This window comes from Lycium barbarum, chromosome 8, assembly GCF_019175385.1.
Source record: "Lycium barbarum isolate Lr01 chromosome 8, ASM1917538v2, whole genome shotgun sequence".
NCBI classification, from domain to species: domain Eukaryota; kingdom Viridiplantae; phylum Streptophyta; class Magnoliopsida; order Solanales; family Solanaceae; genus Lycium; species Lycium barbarum.
Genome location: NC_083344.1, coordinates 120583267 through 120598485, shown reverse-complemented (window position 1 = coordinate 120598485; position 15219 = coordinate 120583267). Strand labels below are relative to the sequence as shown.

The following is a 15219-nucleotide window of genomic DNA, read 5'->3' as shown; positions in this document are numbered from 1 at the left end:
TTGAGTCTCGGTGATGGAGTTCTTTTACTTCACTTGTTGTTAATTTGGCCTGAATTTGCCTTCAAAATTAAGGCAGAGTTTTGCATGGGCAGATATTTATAAAATTCTATCTTGCGATTTTTTTTGACTGAGCTGAATTTTGAACTCAGAACCTCAGGGTATTAGGCGAAGGGCAAAAATTAAAGACAACCCCAAATGAAGAGCAATCCGTGGAAAAAAAGATTTTGGAGTGGTCCTTAATTTTTGCTGCTCAAATTGGTGATTTTTAATTTTTGTCCTTCGCCTAATATCATGAGGTTTGGGTTCCAAACCCCGGCTCAGTGAAAATAAAATAAAATTATAAAGTAGAGTTTTGTAGCAAAATTAGGCCTATTCGGGCCAAAGTTAGCTCTCAGGCAGAATTTTAAATGCAAAACTCTAATACCTATCTACTCTTAAAAAACTCTTAAAAAAAAAAAACAAGGCTTTATGATATATTATGATGCGAAAATATAAACAAACTTCTAATACCAATTTACTCTTATAAAACTCTTCCCAACACGGATCAAAACTTAAATGATCACACCGATCTTATAAAACTCTTCCCAACACGGATCAAAACTTAAATGATCACACCGAAGCATCATATTTGTGCAGATCTCCCAAGAATCTCCTCATGGGTCATTTGCACTTTGGCCCCTTTGCTCCTATTTTGTGCTGGTCTTTAATTTTTGCAGCTGAAGGCAGACAATTGTTTTGCGGGACATAAATTTATATTTTCGCATCATAATATACCACAAGTTATGCTCTACGCCCTTAAAGAATTTTTATCCCCGCTAGGCATAGGTTCTACTTTGAAAGACAGAAATTAAAGACGAAGAACAAACCGTGCTATTTCTTCTCTCCTCATATTAGTACTGGGCTTCAAAATCTATGTAATGGCCCAATACCTTTTAAGCAGTAACGAGACCAGCAGACAAGCCCACGAAACCCTCCACTACTTGGGCCCTTTTTAGCTCTATTTCTTATATAGTAATATAAAATAGTAGGTCATTAGGGTTACAATAATAATCCATTGAGATACTGTAAAGGGAGGGCTCGCAACAACATCAACCATGGTTCTCAAGTAATATTTCTTACCTTTCTTTCTCATTATACATGCCATGATTTCTTTTAGTAGTACTTGTTGTGAAAACTTGGTAATTTCCACAAATGATACCTACAAATCATAGATTTTTATCTTATGGAACTGTTTAATAAAATGTAGGATGGTGCTTTCCAGTATTATAGGTTTTGTAACAGTGTCTAAATTATGATTGGAGCAAGTAATATGAGTAAGATTTGAGATATTTGTAATTTTTGACGTTAGGAGAATATTTTGCGTGGGAGAACATTTTCCACCATTCAAGAACACACTAAAAGTATCCCTTCGGGGACACCCAATAATATTGGAATGATACATTTATGATTAGCATGGCCCGTGCGCAAGGATAACACGCATGAATCGAGAAATAGTCCAATTTTTAAGATAAAACAAAGAAAAAAAGGAACTCACTACCCGCAAGGGTGGCTCAGTTGGTTGAGCATAGGGCTTCCATAAAGGAGGTTTCATGTTCGAAATCCCCTGCCTACAATAGAAGGGGATTTGCTTTCTGTGTAGTTTGCGGGGTTTACCCTGTGCGCACCCAAAAGATAGGAGCTGTAGGTTCCCTTGTCATAAACACACTAATTTTCATCCTAAACACCCCAACTCATAGCTAGACTTGACTAGGTGGAAACTTGCTCTTGAAGCTTAGTTTGTACTTGCAATTTATTTTCTTATCTCAAAGATTATTCATGCATACATGGGTGATGTGGTCAACTGGTCATCTAGTTCTGGGTTCAAGTCTGATCGCACTTCTAGCATAGTTTCTTTCTAGAGTGATCTTTCACGGTTTTTTGTTCTTTTGATAATCTGGTCTGCTATGAACTTTAGTTAGAGTGAGGGGAATTATGGGAGAGAGAGGAGGGGTAGTTTGGGAAGTGTTCCATTAAAATCATATTTAACGGAATTGGTAATATAATATCTTTCTTTTCACTGGAGAATAATTATATGCCTTGTTGCACTGGTTGATGTCAACCTACCATAGTTCTTTTTAGTTACTCCCGAGTCCCGAGGTACTGTAAACTGTAGCCACTGTTAGGTGTGAACTGCCTTGCCGGCGGACAGCACTTAAATTATTTTATCGGTGTTTCAACTAGGCTTAAATAAAAATGTAGTGTCAATGCCATGTTCAACTAAATTTTACATAAAATCTTGCGTAGTTTCTGAACGGGCACTGCTCCTGAGATATGAGTAACTGCCATTTTTATTTCATATGAATTTTCTGGAGCTTGCTCATTTCCTTTAGTTTGGCTTTTCCCCTGGTAATTCTACAACCATATATTCAAAGTCGGTGGCGGAGCCAGGAATTTGGCGAAGGGTGTGCAAAATTTCTTCTCACTTGTGTTAAGGGTGTGCAAAATTAAATATATACTCATAGTAGCTAACATTTAACCTATGTACACCGGTCCCAAGCCTGGATAAAGGAGGAGGGTTGCCGAGGGTCAATCGGAAACAGCCTCCCTACCCAGGTAGGGGTAAGGCTGCGTACATCTTACCCTCCCCAGACCCCACTATTGTGGGATTACACTGGGTAGTGACCAAGACACCACGTAATTTTCCGACGAAGGGTGTGCACCTGACTACCCTTGGCCGAAGGTGGCTCCACCCATGTTCAAAGTGATGAATCATTATACCCGCAAGGGTGGCTCAGTTGGCTGAGCATGGGGCTTTCATAATGGAGGTCTCAAGTTCGAAACCCCTGCCTACGACAGCAGGGGATTTGCCTTCTGGGTTGAGCTCGTCGCACGGGGCTTGCCTAGTGCGGGTTACCTCTTCTGTGTGGTTTGCGAGCTATTGCACAGGAGCTGGGTTTACCATGTCATTAAAAAAAAGTGATGAATCATTATTGTCTTCTTACATCAATTTCAGGACAGAACTTTGTCGTTTCAGTGGTGCCAAGATTTACCCTGGTAGAGGTATCAGATTTATTCGTTCAGATTCCCAGGTATTCTTTCGATAGATGACATGCTGTACTTGTCTTTATTTAGGATTAGCTTGTTTGTATTCTTCAGAAGAGGAGGAAAAATCATGCTAGTTTCTGCTATCACTTTATGATATCTTGATCCTTTTAGGTGTTCCTGTTCGTCAACTCAAAATGCAAACACTACTTCCACAACAAGCTGAAGCCATCCAAACTTACTTGGACAGCTATGTATAGGAAGCAACACAAGAAGGTGAGTTTTCAGTAAACCAGCAAGACAAGACTGTATAACTTATTCAAAATTTCATTTTGTTTTGCTTTTTAGTTTTCATTAACGTAACTTTGCTCTATTATGTACTTGGGAATATGCCCTTTCTTCAGCTTATCTAGTTTTGCTTGAAAAACTTGCTTTTGCTGCTTAATTTTCTAGGGCTTCCCCATCCTTGGTTATAATAGTTTAATTTAATTTTGCGACCTGTGTTTGTTTACATTAGGATATTGCACAAGAAGCTGCTAGGAAGAGGCGACGTACCACCAAGAAACCTTACTCTAGGTCCATTGTGGGTGCAACCTTGGAGGTTATCCAGAAGAAGAGAACTGAAAGACCAGAAGTTCGAGATGCTGCCAGGGAGGCTGCTCTTCGGTTCGTTTCTACTAATTCCTGATTCTGTTTATCAGTGTGCATGACAGCGACTTGCATATAGTTGGTGCATTTTTTGGCAGTCTTATCTGATATTTTGTGGTTAATACAGTTACAAGTCTGGGAAATTAATTGTGTCTATCGTTACAGATGTGTTGATACCATCCAAGCACTTTCTGCTCCATATGAGCCTAACATAAACGAACCCATTTCTTCTCTTGATAAAAAACAGAACTGTTTTAAAAACACCTAGAGATGTAAAATCAGGGTATACACAATGCTTGGTATATCATCCTGGTTTAAGGGGACAATATATTATGGTGTTAATCATTGAAGTTTGAGTTGACACATGTTCTTTAGGTGTTACGGGGACAAATTAATCTTGTGTCTTATCTGATATCTTATACCAGACTTAGTCAGGTATTAACATTTTCATCACGTGGTTAATACAGTTACAAGTCTGGGATATTAATAGTGTCTATCGTTACAGATCTGCTAATACTTTTCAAGCACTTTCTGTTCCATATGGCCCCAACATGAACTAACCCATTTCTTCACTGATAAATATATTACTCTGTTTTAAAAACATCTAGAGCCTTATACACGCTGCTTGGTGTATCATCCTGGTGCGAAGGGACAGTAAATTGTGGTGTCAGTCATTGAAGTTTGAGTCGATGCGTGTTTTTTTTGGTGTAACGTGGATAAACTTATCTTTGTGTCTTGTGGATTTTGTGTAGTGAAATTAAGGAAAGGATCAAGAAGACAAAGGATGAGAAGAAGGCTAAGAAGGCAGAGGTGATGGCCAAGTCTCAGAAAGCTGGAGGAAAGGGCAATGTGTCCAAAGGAGGTGCAAAAGGTCCTAAGCTTGGTGGCGGTGGAGGAAAACGTTAAGCTGCTCTCTATGTTGTTTCCTTATTGGCAATAGAGTGGCTTGTTTGAAGAGACTGTAAGCGAGACCGTCATTTACAAGTATCTCATAGTTAAATCTGCAGACAAATTTCTCGTCAACGGTTTTGCATTTAGTCGAGAATGCAGCTGTTGATTTCCCCCAGACTGCTGACTGATTTTTGGTGCATTCCCTATAACGGGTGTAGTTTTATCACTCTTAAACAATATGTTTTAGAAAAATCTATCTTTGCTTCAATTATGTGTGCGAACTCTCTTGCAATTTTTATATATTGCAGCACTTGTTTTCCTTGTCAAATGGATAGCCGTAGCAAGACTTGGGCACTGAGCTAGTTTAAGCCTAAGTTTGAGTCGAACCAACCTTTGATATATATAGTATAACTAAGCTTGAGTTAAGATGAGGTCGAGTTGACTAACGTTTGTCTTTGTGCGTATAAGGAGAATTACTTTCTTAATGATTTAATTGATTAAGTAAGATACATAAGAATCAGTAGTTTAATATGATTGAATTCATATGCAACTTGATTGATTAAGTACGAGTTAAAATTAGAACTTAAAATTGGATGCGGTTGATCCATTGTAAAGCAGAAAACTGAACTAAACTAAATCGAACATCAACACCACTGCGCATAAAAATTCAACGTGTTCGTTCTAGTTTCTACCTGGTTTAATTCTTTTTTTTTTTAAATAATCTATTATATCTGATTTGATTCAGCATCTAAAACAAAATGAATCAACCATAGCTTGCAAGCAGTTTATTAAAAAAGGATTGCAATCAAGCAGGTAATATACAAGTAACGCTCAACATAAGCTTGTAATTAACTAAGTGCCGGCTGCATAAATACTTTTGTTATAAATACAATTTATCCACGATAGTTTGCAAGTAGTTTATAAAAAAGGATTACTATCTAACAGGTAATTTACAATTAACTTTCAAAATAATTTTATAAGCTTGTAATTAGATAAGTACTAGCTAGCAAGCGGAGTTGCTTCTTAATGATACTTACAATCAACAACACTACAAGCAGCTTCTCTTCATGGGGTGAAGTTCCAATCCCAGCAAATGTTATACAATGTGGAAGGGCTGCTGGTCCATAAAGTTTTAACTGTCTCAGTAAATTTCATAGATAAAGAGTAACAATCTCCATGTTAGCCTTTGATTTAGGAATAGTACCCATAAGGCTTGATACATCGACATTGCTTAAATTTGTCAGTAAACTTTATTTAGGAGTACTCTAACTTACAACTCATTTCAACTGAGGCATGTTTTACTTGAGGCCGATATGCATAGTTAAAGGAACTAACATATTTTATGTGGTTAACTACCTATAGATGCTTGAGAGCGCACATAACTTAAAAAAAAAATTGGACAAGAAGTATGTAAGAGAAACAAATTATCATGTATTCAGATACTCAATTGAAAACAACGATAATTTAAGTATCCAAATAAAATTTACTGTCGATGAATTAAGCAAGCCTATCCAAAATGAGTATGAGGTTTACATCAAGTGAGTGAGAGTTGGCAATAAAAAATTGGAAGTATCATTCCCACATCGGAGAATGAAGGGAATTGTGGGGTTAATGGGCAGAATAAAGAATGGAAGCTGTGGGCATAAGATTTGCATGATCCTTCAGGCAAGTTTTAATGGGATGTGATGAGTGGTCATTGCTCGCAATAAAATATACGAGAAGGGCGTACCAGCCTAGCCTGGTTACGACAATATGGGCGCCCTCACTTTTACCAATCTGATCCCTACTTGAATTATAATTCATAAGCCAAATATTTTGTAATTATTAAATTAACTATATAAAATAATAATTTTTTGAAAAAGAAAAAACAGTAATAATGGAACTCAAGACTCACTAATCGGAGTTGAGGTCGAGCTAAATTGATTCAAAACGAGGGTAAATAACTATTTATACAAAACCAGTTAATTGATCATAGTTAATTGTTAAAAGCATATGTAAAAATATATGTCAAATTTTATTCAGTTGGTGTAAACATGTGTGGTAAGTTTTTACCGAGTAAGGTTTCTTACATTTTGAAATTCTTGATTAAATAGATATATGATGTCTTTTTCTCTACCACAAAAAATCATGGTCGATGAATGATTAGTATGTCAGAGATAATTTCTTTAAATTTTAAAGATATCAAAACCTAAAATTACACCCGGATATGTAAAAAATCTTTTAGAGTTAATCCCACTTTACCTCCCTAGCATTTAAGGCTTGTGAAATAATACCCCCTCCAAATATTGAATGAGAACGATAACCCCTTTATGCAATATTTTTCAGTAAAAAAAAATCTTTTTTTGAATAAAGATATTTTCCTTTTTCTTCATAGAATTAAAACATGAAAATATATACTCTTATTATTACCACTATTCATCTATTCTATTGAAAATAATGTACTTCTTTTAGGATACAACAACTACTTGAAATAATCTGTTAATAAATTTCAATTGTAACACCCCGTACCTTTAACGTAAGCTTTGACCATGATCCAAGACTTAGAAAATCAGATGAAGAATGTGGGAATTGAAATTTCCCTGTTTCGTTGTAGGATGGGAGTTTACGCTCATGAACAGTGATCGTATTTCAAGTCGTAAACTAAAATCAAGGATTTCTGAGCATTCTGGAATTTGGCATTTGGATGTCAAATGGTTAAATACGGACCGTATTTCAAAATACGGCTCGTATTTCAAAACATATTTGGAATTTGGGAAAACTTCCTTCATGAAAGTTGTAGAGCTTTGAAATACCTTTCCAACGGTATATTATGGGGGTCAAACGGACATCTGTGCAAAGAGTTATGACCATTTTATTGAAGAGACGCAGTGCAGTCCGTATTTCAAAATACGGCCCGTATTTTGAAATACGGCCAGTATTTAACTGGGCCGAAATTTTAATTTTTCCAGAACAGTATATGTTCGTCCGTATCAGTTCAAATCATTATTTTTCATTCCTTCAAGCCCTAGAACGACCTCCTACCCTCTTCCATCATCAAGAACATCAAGGTAAGCCTACTCTAATTATTCCAACTCAATTCTAATACATATCCTTGTAATCTAAACAAGAAATCATCATTCCAAAACTAGGGTTTTCAAGAAAACTCATTTCAAGGTTCAAGAATTCAAGATTTTGGAAATCTTTTTCAAAGCTCAAGTCTTTAATTCAAGTTTTGGAGCGACTAAGGTATGTAGAACTTCCATCCACATGTGGGAATCTCTACGTTCTCCCCCATGCTCCGTTTCTTGATATCCATGAAGTTCAAATCCTAGGGCATTAAACCCAACATATTGGTAGCTCGTATTTATGTACATGAATTTTGTATCTATATTCGTTGTTGTATTCCTAATCTTCCATTACGGTTATTAGGAACCCTAGCTTAATCCATGAATCATGAATTCATCCTCATGTGTTCTCATTATGTTTATATGAAACTTTATGATTTTATCTAGCAAGTTACAAGCATGTTTTCAAGTCAATTATATATATATGATTACGAACTATTCTTATTACTAATGAATCAAGAACATGTTTGCAAGACTATGACAAGTTATCTTATGAAACTATTTTACAAGTTATTTCATGAAACCATGTTACAAGTTATTTCGTGAAATAATGATTACAAGTTATTTACAAGTTATTTCACGAAAATCATGGGCTTCTTAGCCAACTATATCATGTTCATGTTTTTGGGAATTGCTTAGTTAACCGAGAAGGCTCAGATAGCCTGAAACTACATTGCCACCGTAGGATAAGGGTTGTTGATATTTGGCACAAATATCATGTTTTGTGTCGTATTACAACTTCTTCTTATGACTTTTATCGCTTAATTCATGACGTAACCGCCGTATTTGAACTTATGTCGTTACATTTTCATGTGTATAGGTACGATGACGACAAACGAGGGAAAATGCGCTTGAAGTGATTGGAATTCGTAGCATATGTCGATTGGCTGAGGTGACGAGTCGATGACCGCAAAGGACGAACAAAGAAGAAAAATAAGAGTTAACCACTGAAGGAACCTCGCTTTCCTTCCGCATCGCGGAAGGATCGCGAGAAGCTTCAGAACTTCAGGCTATCGATCCGCATCGCGTGAAGAAAGCAGAACAACCAAACTCAGACATCAGGTTGCGCGATCGATCCGCATCGCGGGCAAAAGGCGAGAAGCTGCAGATCATTGCGCGATCCGTCCGCGATGCGGAAGGAAAGCGGGACTCTGCGGACGTTTTCCCGATTAGACTAGGATTTGGATTCCTTATTTATTATTTTTTACCCTAGCCTATATATACACGTTTATATAGCTGAGAATGGTATTCTGGGATTATTCAAGGATTTGTAAGCCACCGTTCTCCTTTTTCTCTCTCTAGGTTATTTTATTTTCATCTTTTTCAACCCTAGTTTATTCATGGCTTCTGTTGTCTATGATCGAATCATGAGTAGCTAAATCTCCTAGTTCTAGGGTTGTGGCGAAAGACTTGAAAGTTGATGTGATGACAATTATTATCTATTGATTTTCCATATTGTGGGTTGCTTATTTATTCTTGATTTCAATTGTTTGATTATCTGGCCAATAGTTAGACACTATCTGTGGTGCGTGAATTGAACTTGAGAAAGGGAATTCACGTACGTAATAAGAATAAATAGAGTTTGTTCGATTTAATCGTTTCGCTAATGAGGATAGAGATATACCCTTTAGCCCTACTTAGTTGAAAACGGAGAAATAAATGTGTTCTTGTTACCTCTGATGACCATAGAGATATAGGCGTTATAGTAACATCTATAAGCTTGTGAGTAGTTAGAGAGAATATCATAAAGCATAATTAACCCGTTAACTAGTAACCCAGGAAATAAAATAGGTGGAATTGTCTGAAGATCAACTGGATTGTCGAAAGCCATAACCCTAGATCTTTCTCTCATCTGATAATTCTTACAGTCCTTGTCGAAGTAGTCCCAGTCATAAAAACACCCATCATAAATTGTTTACTTTTCGAGTTTTAGTTTAGTACAACAAACAATCTTGAATTTCACTTTCTTGAATAGTTTCATTCGAATTTGAATTAGTTTGACAGTAGAATCTAAGTCTCTGTGGGATCGATATCTGGACTTAACAGTCTATATTACTTGTACGACCACGTATACTTGCGTGTGCGTTTGGGACCAACAAGTTTTTGGCGCCGCTGCCGGGGACTTAGCAATATTACTGTTTTTCTAATTTGGATTTTAGAATTTCTATTCAAGTTTTTATTTATTTATTATTATTTTATTTTATTTTTAATTTAATATTTTGGTTAGTTTGCTTGATATGGCATCTTGGAGTAAAAATTGGTCGACTATTGGTTGTTCCTATTTTGGTGATCATTGTTTGATTTGTGGGGGACCCCACTTGTGGCAACACTGTCAAAATATTTCCGGGAATGGGTTGTGTGCACCTTCCCAATATTTTGAGTGGGATATTTGTAATATATGTGGTGGTCAAGACGGTCATTGGAATGGTTGTCCTAACTCTCACTCCCCATCCCCGAGCCCATATTATGATTCTCCTGTTATTTGTGATGTTGACAGTAGTAACGAAGTGGAGGATGCGGAAAGTCTTGCTCGGGTTAGCGATATGATGAAGCAAATAGGGGAGCAAATGATGGAGCATGATGCATTAATGAGAGAGCAAAACGCAGAAATGTGGAAAGCCATAGAGAGGATTCGTGCCAACCTCACAGAGATGCAGGCCGAGGCCGAAACTTGTAATGATCTACAAGTTATAGGCTTAGCCAATACTCAAGACGAACCTCAAACAGAAGAAGAGAGCGAGTTCCCACAAGTAGATAGCTTTGAAGAAGCAGAGATAGTGAGCCAATTTTGGCTAACAAAACAAGATCAACAAATGAAATTTCATGGGTTTCTCCGTGATGGTCTTACAAACATGGCTACACAACTGATAGAAGGTAGAACTGAGCTCGGACAAGAGATAGACCAATTTGGCTCAGATATCCATGGCTTGCAGGCACAAATGAATAAAAAGGTTGAGGTGTTTGATGCCCAACTACATATTACCTTGGATAGTGGCCTGCATGTGGAGTAGATAGAGGAACTCCATGTTACACCCCGGAAAATTTTTTTCCGTTCATGCACAGTGGATTGACTGACGAAGGGCATGATGCATATGATGTGTTGATAAGTAAGGAATAATATTTAATGATTCTAATTGAGGTTTCGAAGATATTTGAGGTAGGAGACGAAAGTTGTTAAGGAAAGCAAGGTATATGTGGTGCGTCGGGCCAGAATTACGAGTGTCGAATTTGTTATATCCCGTATTTTTGAACGTCGGATTAATTGTAAGCTGAGGTGGGGACCACACGTCAAGATTTTTTTTGGGACATATGACAAAGTATATGAATCACATATGTGAAGTTAAACACAACTCATGAAGGACCCTTGGGCCAAATCAAAGTGGAAGTCCTCCAAACGAATATTTTTAAGAAAAACGTTTTTGGGTGACCTGACTTTGGGAGAAAAAAACGGTATTATAAGTTTGGAATTTGAAAAAATACCAAGAAATAGAAGTTGTAGATAATTGAATTATCTTTCCAACCATAGGTCGTGGGTCCCCAGGTGACGTCGGTACAAGGAGATATGGACGTTTTAAGGTCGACAGGTCAGTGGGCTAGGCCCAACTCGGGACCAACCGGGTTGGCCCAAAAAAATGAAGAGAAAAAAATCAGGCCCAAGTGAGGAGGTGGCCGGCCATGGTCCTTAATAAAGGACCCAAGCCCATTTAAATTAGTCATGTGATTAATAATAAAAAGGGGCTAAGTCTTCATTTTCAACCAAGAACATTCTTGAAGCAAAGAACAAAAGAGAGCAAGAGCAAGAAAACAAGGGGGGGTTCGGCCCCCTCCAAAAATAAAAAAATAAAAATTCCAAGTCCATGAAGCTTGATCCAAAATCATAATTTCTAGCAATATTACTAACTCAAGGATGCTCTTCAACATGGTATAATTTTTAAGGCAAGAAAGTACTTTTTTTATCAAGTGGAAGTTTGAAGAAAAAGGTAAGATTTCTATTCTTTTGTGATATGGAATAAGTATATATGTTGTAACGATTGGAATTAGATGAGAATTATGGAGTTGTGATGTGTATGTGTGAAGTAGTGTGTGGCCGTGTGCCATGTTGATGAAGAGAGGAGATGAATTAAATTCCATCTAGTTTGTTAGTTGTGTTGTTGTGGTGTTTGTGATGTAAATAAGAGTTTAATGAATCAAGTTGGTATTGAAAATGGTTGTGGGTTGTTATGGGAAATTATGTGAATTTAATGTAGATTTTATATAGTTATGAAAGTAAGATTCTAGAATGTGAATTAATGTTGTTGTTGTTGAATTTGGAAGAAGACAATGCGATTTAGTAGTTTTGTCGCGTTTGTAGGAGTTTCGGATGGAATATGGGATTGGCGGGAATACTTGAATTTATGAATATTGTTTGTAATGTTATTGGAAATATGTTTGAATAATCTTGGATTAGTTAATGGATATGGAAAATGTTGACATTAGTTTGGTAATGTGAAGTTGGAATGGAAGTTGTTGAACTATGTAGGAAAGAGTACTATTCATGTTATTGTGCGTTTTGTAATAAGTGTCGATGTTGTTGGATTGTGGATTGTTGAGACAAAACATGACTTGAAAATGAGGAAAATAAAAAGAGGGCTGCTCTCGGCCAAAGGGCTGTTTTCGGCCAATTGGGAGAAAAATTGTGAATTGTTTAGAATGTCCTAGAATAAATTTGGTAAAGATTCGAGTTGATAATTAAATGTGTAAGCGATATTGTGGCTTGAATGTAAGCCGTTGAATTGAATATTTGGAAAGTTGTCGAATGATGAAAAAGAGAGCTATTAATGTTATTTTGCCTTCCGAATTTATTTATTGATGTTGCTAGGTTGGTTATTGTGGTTGTTGTTGTTGATTTTTAAGCGAGATAAATTCTCGGGATGGCCTATTTACAGGGGAAGTGCTGCCGAATTTTCTGTAGAATTTAGAGTTAGTTGGAATAAATAATTGCTTAAGTGCCTATGGTTAATATTGGATATTCATTGGCACATTTTGTAGACCTTGGGGAGCCCGAGACGTATATTTGGAGTAGCTTTAGATTGGCTAGCTTGGAAGTACGTTCGAGGTATGTAAAGCAACCATCTTTTCTTGGCATGCCTTAGTTTACATAGGCTAGATTAGAGCCTTAAGGAAATTCCAAATCTGAAATCCGAGCATGATATGATCTATATATATTCCTTGGCACTCTTATGTATGATTTGATTAAATATGAACCATTATGTTTTTGAAAGAAGTGATTTCCAAACTTTGTACAAAAAGGTTTCACTTTAATGAATTTCGTAATTTTTAAATGTCATATCTTTCGCATAAAGGCTCGGATTGCTCTGATATCTTCGTAGGAGTTTGCATGGCGTATGATAAGTATGTTTTCTATAAGCGGGCCCGACTCGGGTAAATAACCATCCGTGGGCCCCGCGACTTTTCTTTATGAAATTCGGAAACTTTTGAAAGAATTTGTTAAGACTATTATTTCGATTTCCAAATATGATCATTTTACTTATGTTTGAATGTATGATAATGATTTTATGCATATGACTACTCACAACTCTATTCGTGCATTCTGTTATTCTTTTCGCCGAGTCCCGGGCCGGTTCTGTTGTCGTGCGCACTTTGATATACTCCGGTGTTATGCTGTATTTATGGTTCTCCGAGCTACTCGCTAATGAGGGTCGGGTTCCACTTATATTTGGTGTTATGATGTGTATGGCGTTGTGCTGTGTTGTGATATGTGACAGAGATACGGAGATTTGAAACTTTCTGGTGTTATGCTGTGTTATGGCGCCATTGACGGGCGGGCGACCATATTCTTCTGTACCTTATGCATGACTTATATTTTTAAAGTAAACATTTTGATATGTTGGATTTTTACTTATGTTCTGTACTACTATTTCGTTTATGCCTTAGATTTGTTTCTGTACATTCTGCTTTGCATACTCAGTACATATTTCGTACTGACCCCCTTTCTTCGGGGGGCTGCGTTTCATGCCCGCAGGTACAGACGCACAGTTTGGTGATCTACCAGTTTAGGACACCCTCTTCTGCTATTTGGAGTGCTCCTCTCATTTCGGAGCCTACATTTTGGTATATATGTTCGTTCGTCACATATGTATATATTTGTTCAGGGGTACGGCGGGGCCCTGTCCCGACATATGATTCGTTTGGTCTGTTTAGAGGTCTGTAGACGTATTTGTGGGTGTGTGTGCCTACTCCTGTACGGGTGTGTTTGGTATGATCCCATTCGTTATGGCAGCCTTGTCGGCGTGCATTCGTATATGTGTTTTGGGCCGTTGTGCCATTTGATAGCCTTGTCGGCTTTTGATACATTTGATAGCCTTGCCGGCTTTTTGATATATATATATATATATATATATATATATATATATATATATATATATATATATATATATATATATGGTTGCGTTTGAAATATGTCTAATTCAGTTTGATATGATTTGTGGCAGCGTGTGATATTTGTGCCCGTGTACGCTATCTGTATGTGATTCAATTTGGATAAGTGTGTTAGGGTGCCCAACTCGAGCACTAGTCACGGCCTACGGGGTTGGGTCGTGACAGAATTAATTGTGTCTTAATGACAATTTGGAGAAGAGTCATAATTTCCCTTATATTGGTAATGAAGTGCCAAGTAAGTTTCAAGAAGAACCCATAAGCCAAACATGAGCATAGGCCATCCAAAAGGGCGAGTTAAGGAAGCATCTTCGTAATGATCTAGTTTGGAGGGGCCAAAACGCTATTATAAAGTTGGAATTTGGGAAAAACACCACAGGATGAAAGTTATAGAAAATTAAAAGAGATTTCTAACCATATGTCATGGGACCTCATAGCCTATCGGGATCAAAAGTTATGGCCATTCTACGACAGACTGTTACGGGGCAAAAATATCACCTTCTGGCACCATCCGCGACACCATCCGCGACTCGAGGATGACCTGCGACTCGCTGACACGACCCGCGACCACGCCGTTTCATCGCAAAGTGTGCCAGTGAGGGTAGGTCAGCTGGAAAGCTCCGCGACACCACCTGCGACTCGCGGATCATGCTTGCGACTCGCGAAGCATGCCGCAGGTTGTGTCGATCCAGAATTTTCTGGACCATTATATATAGACCCAACTTCGTTTCTAACTCATTTTTTCACCATTTTTGGTCCTAAAAACCTCTAGAACTCTCTCTAACATCTCATCCACAAGAAAATCAAAGGAAACCAAGATTAACAACATCAAATTCAGGAATCAAAGTGTATGAAACTCAAGTAAGATTTATCTTCTTCAAGAAAATCCTAAGGAAGGTGAGGTAGGGTTTTGGTGCTAGAAGGGGAACTCCACTCAAGACTTGTTCAATCACTATCTAAGGTAAGTTTCATGACTTTCTCATGATGATTAAAGTGTTGATAAGTTAAAATGATTGGATTGAAGAAGAGTGTAGGAAATGGGTCATGAAAGGTGAATAGTGACATTGTTGAGTGAAGGTTTGAATTGAATCATGAATGTTAGTGTGTTATGAGTATGAAT

At 37.3% G+C, this 15219-nt stretch overlaps 1 protein-coding gene and 2 non-coding genes across 3 annotated transcripts; all 3 read left to right on the top strand.

The window, feature by feature from the left end:
* The first annotated feature begins 964 nt into the window (after positions 1–964).
* LOC132606969 (large ribosomal subunit protein eL24-like) lies at positions 965–4828 on the top strand. Its single transcript, XM_060320693.1, has 5 exons — positions 965–1105; positions 2993–3068; positions 3196–3297; positions 3539–3687; positions 4422–4828. The coding sequence occupies exons 1-5, from the start codon at positions 1095–1097 to the stop codon at positions 4573–4575; spliced, it is 492 nt and encodes a 163-aa protein (XP_060176676.1). The 5' UTR covers positions 965–1094; the 3' UTR covers positions 4576–4828.
* Positions 1403–1505, top strand: LOC132608402 (U6 spliceosomal RNA). Its single transcript, XR_009570328.1, has one exon. It is a non-coding gene; the product is annotated as a U6 spliceosomal RNA (small nuclear RNA).
* A 1409-nt stretch (positions 4829–6237) lies between the features above and the next one.
* LOC132608534 (small nucleolar RNA Z279/snoR105/snoR108) lies at positions 6238–6344 on the top strand. The gene has a single exon (XR_009570445.1). It is a non-coding gene; the product is annotated as a small nucleolar RNA Z279/snoR105/snoR108 (small nucleolar RNA).
* The last annotated feature ends 8875 nt before the right edge of the window (positions 6345–15219 follow it).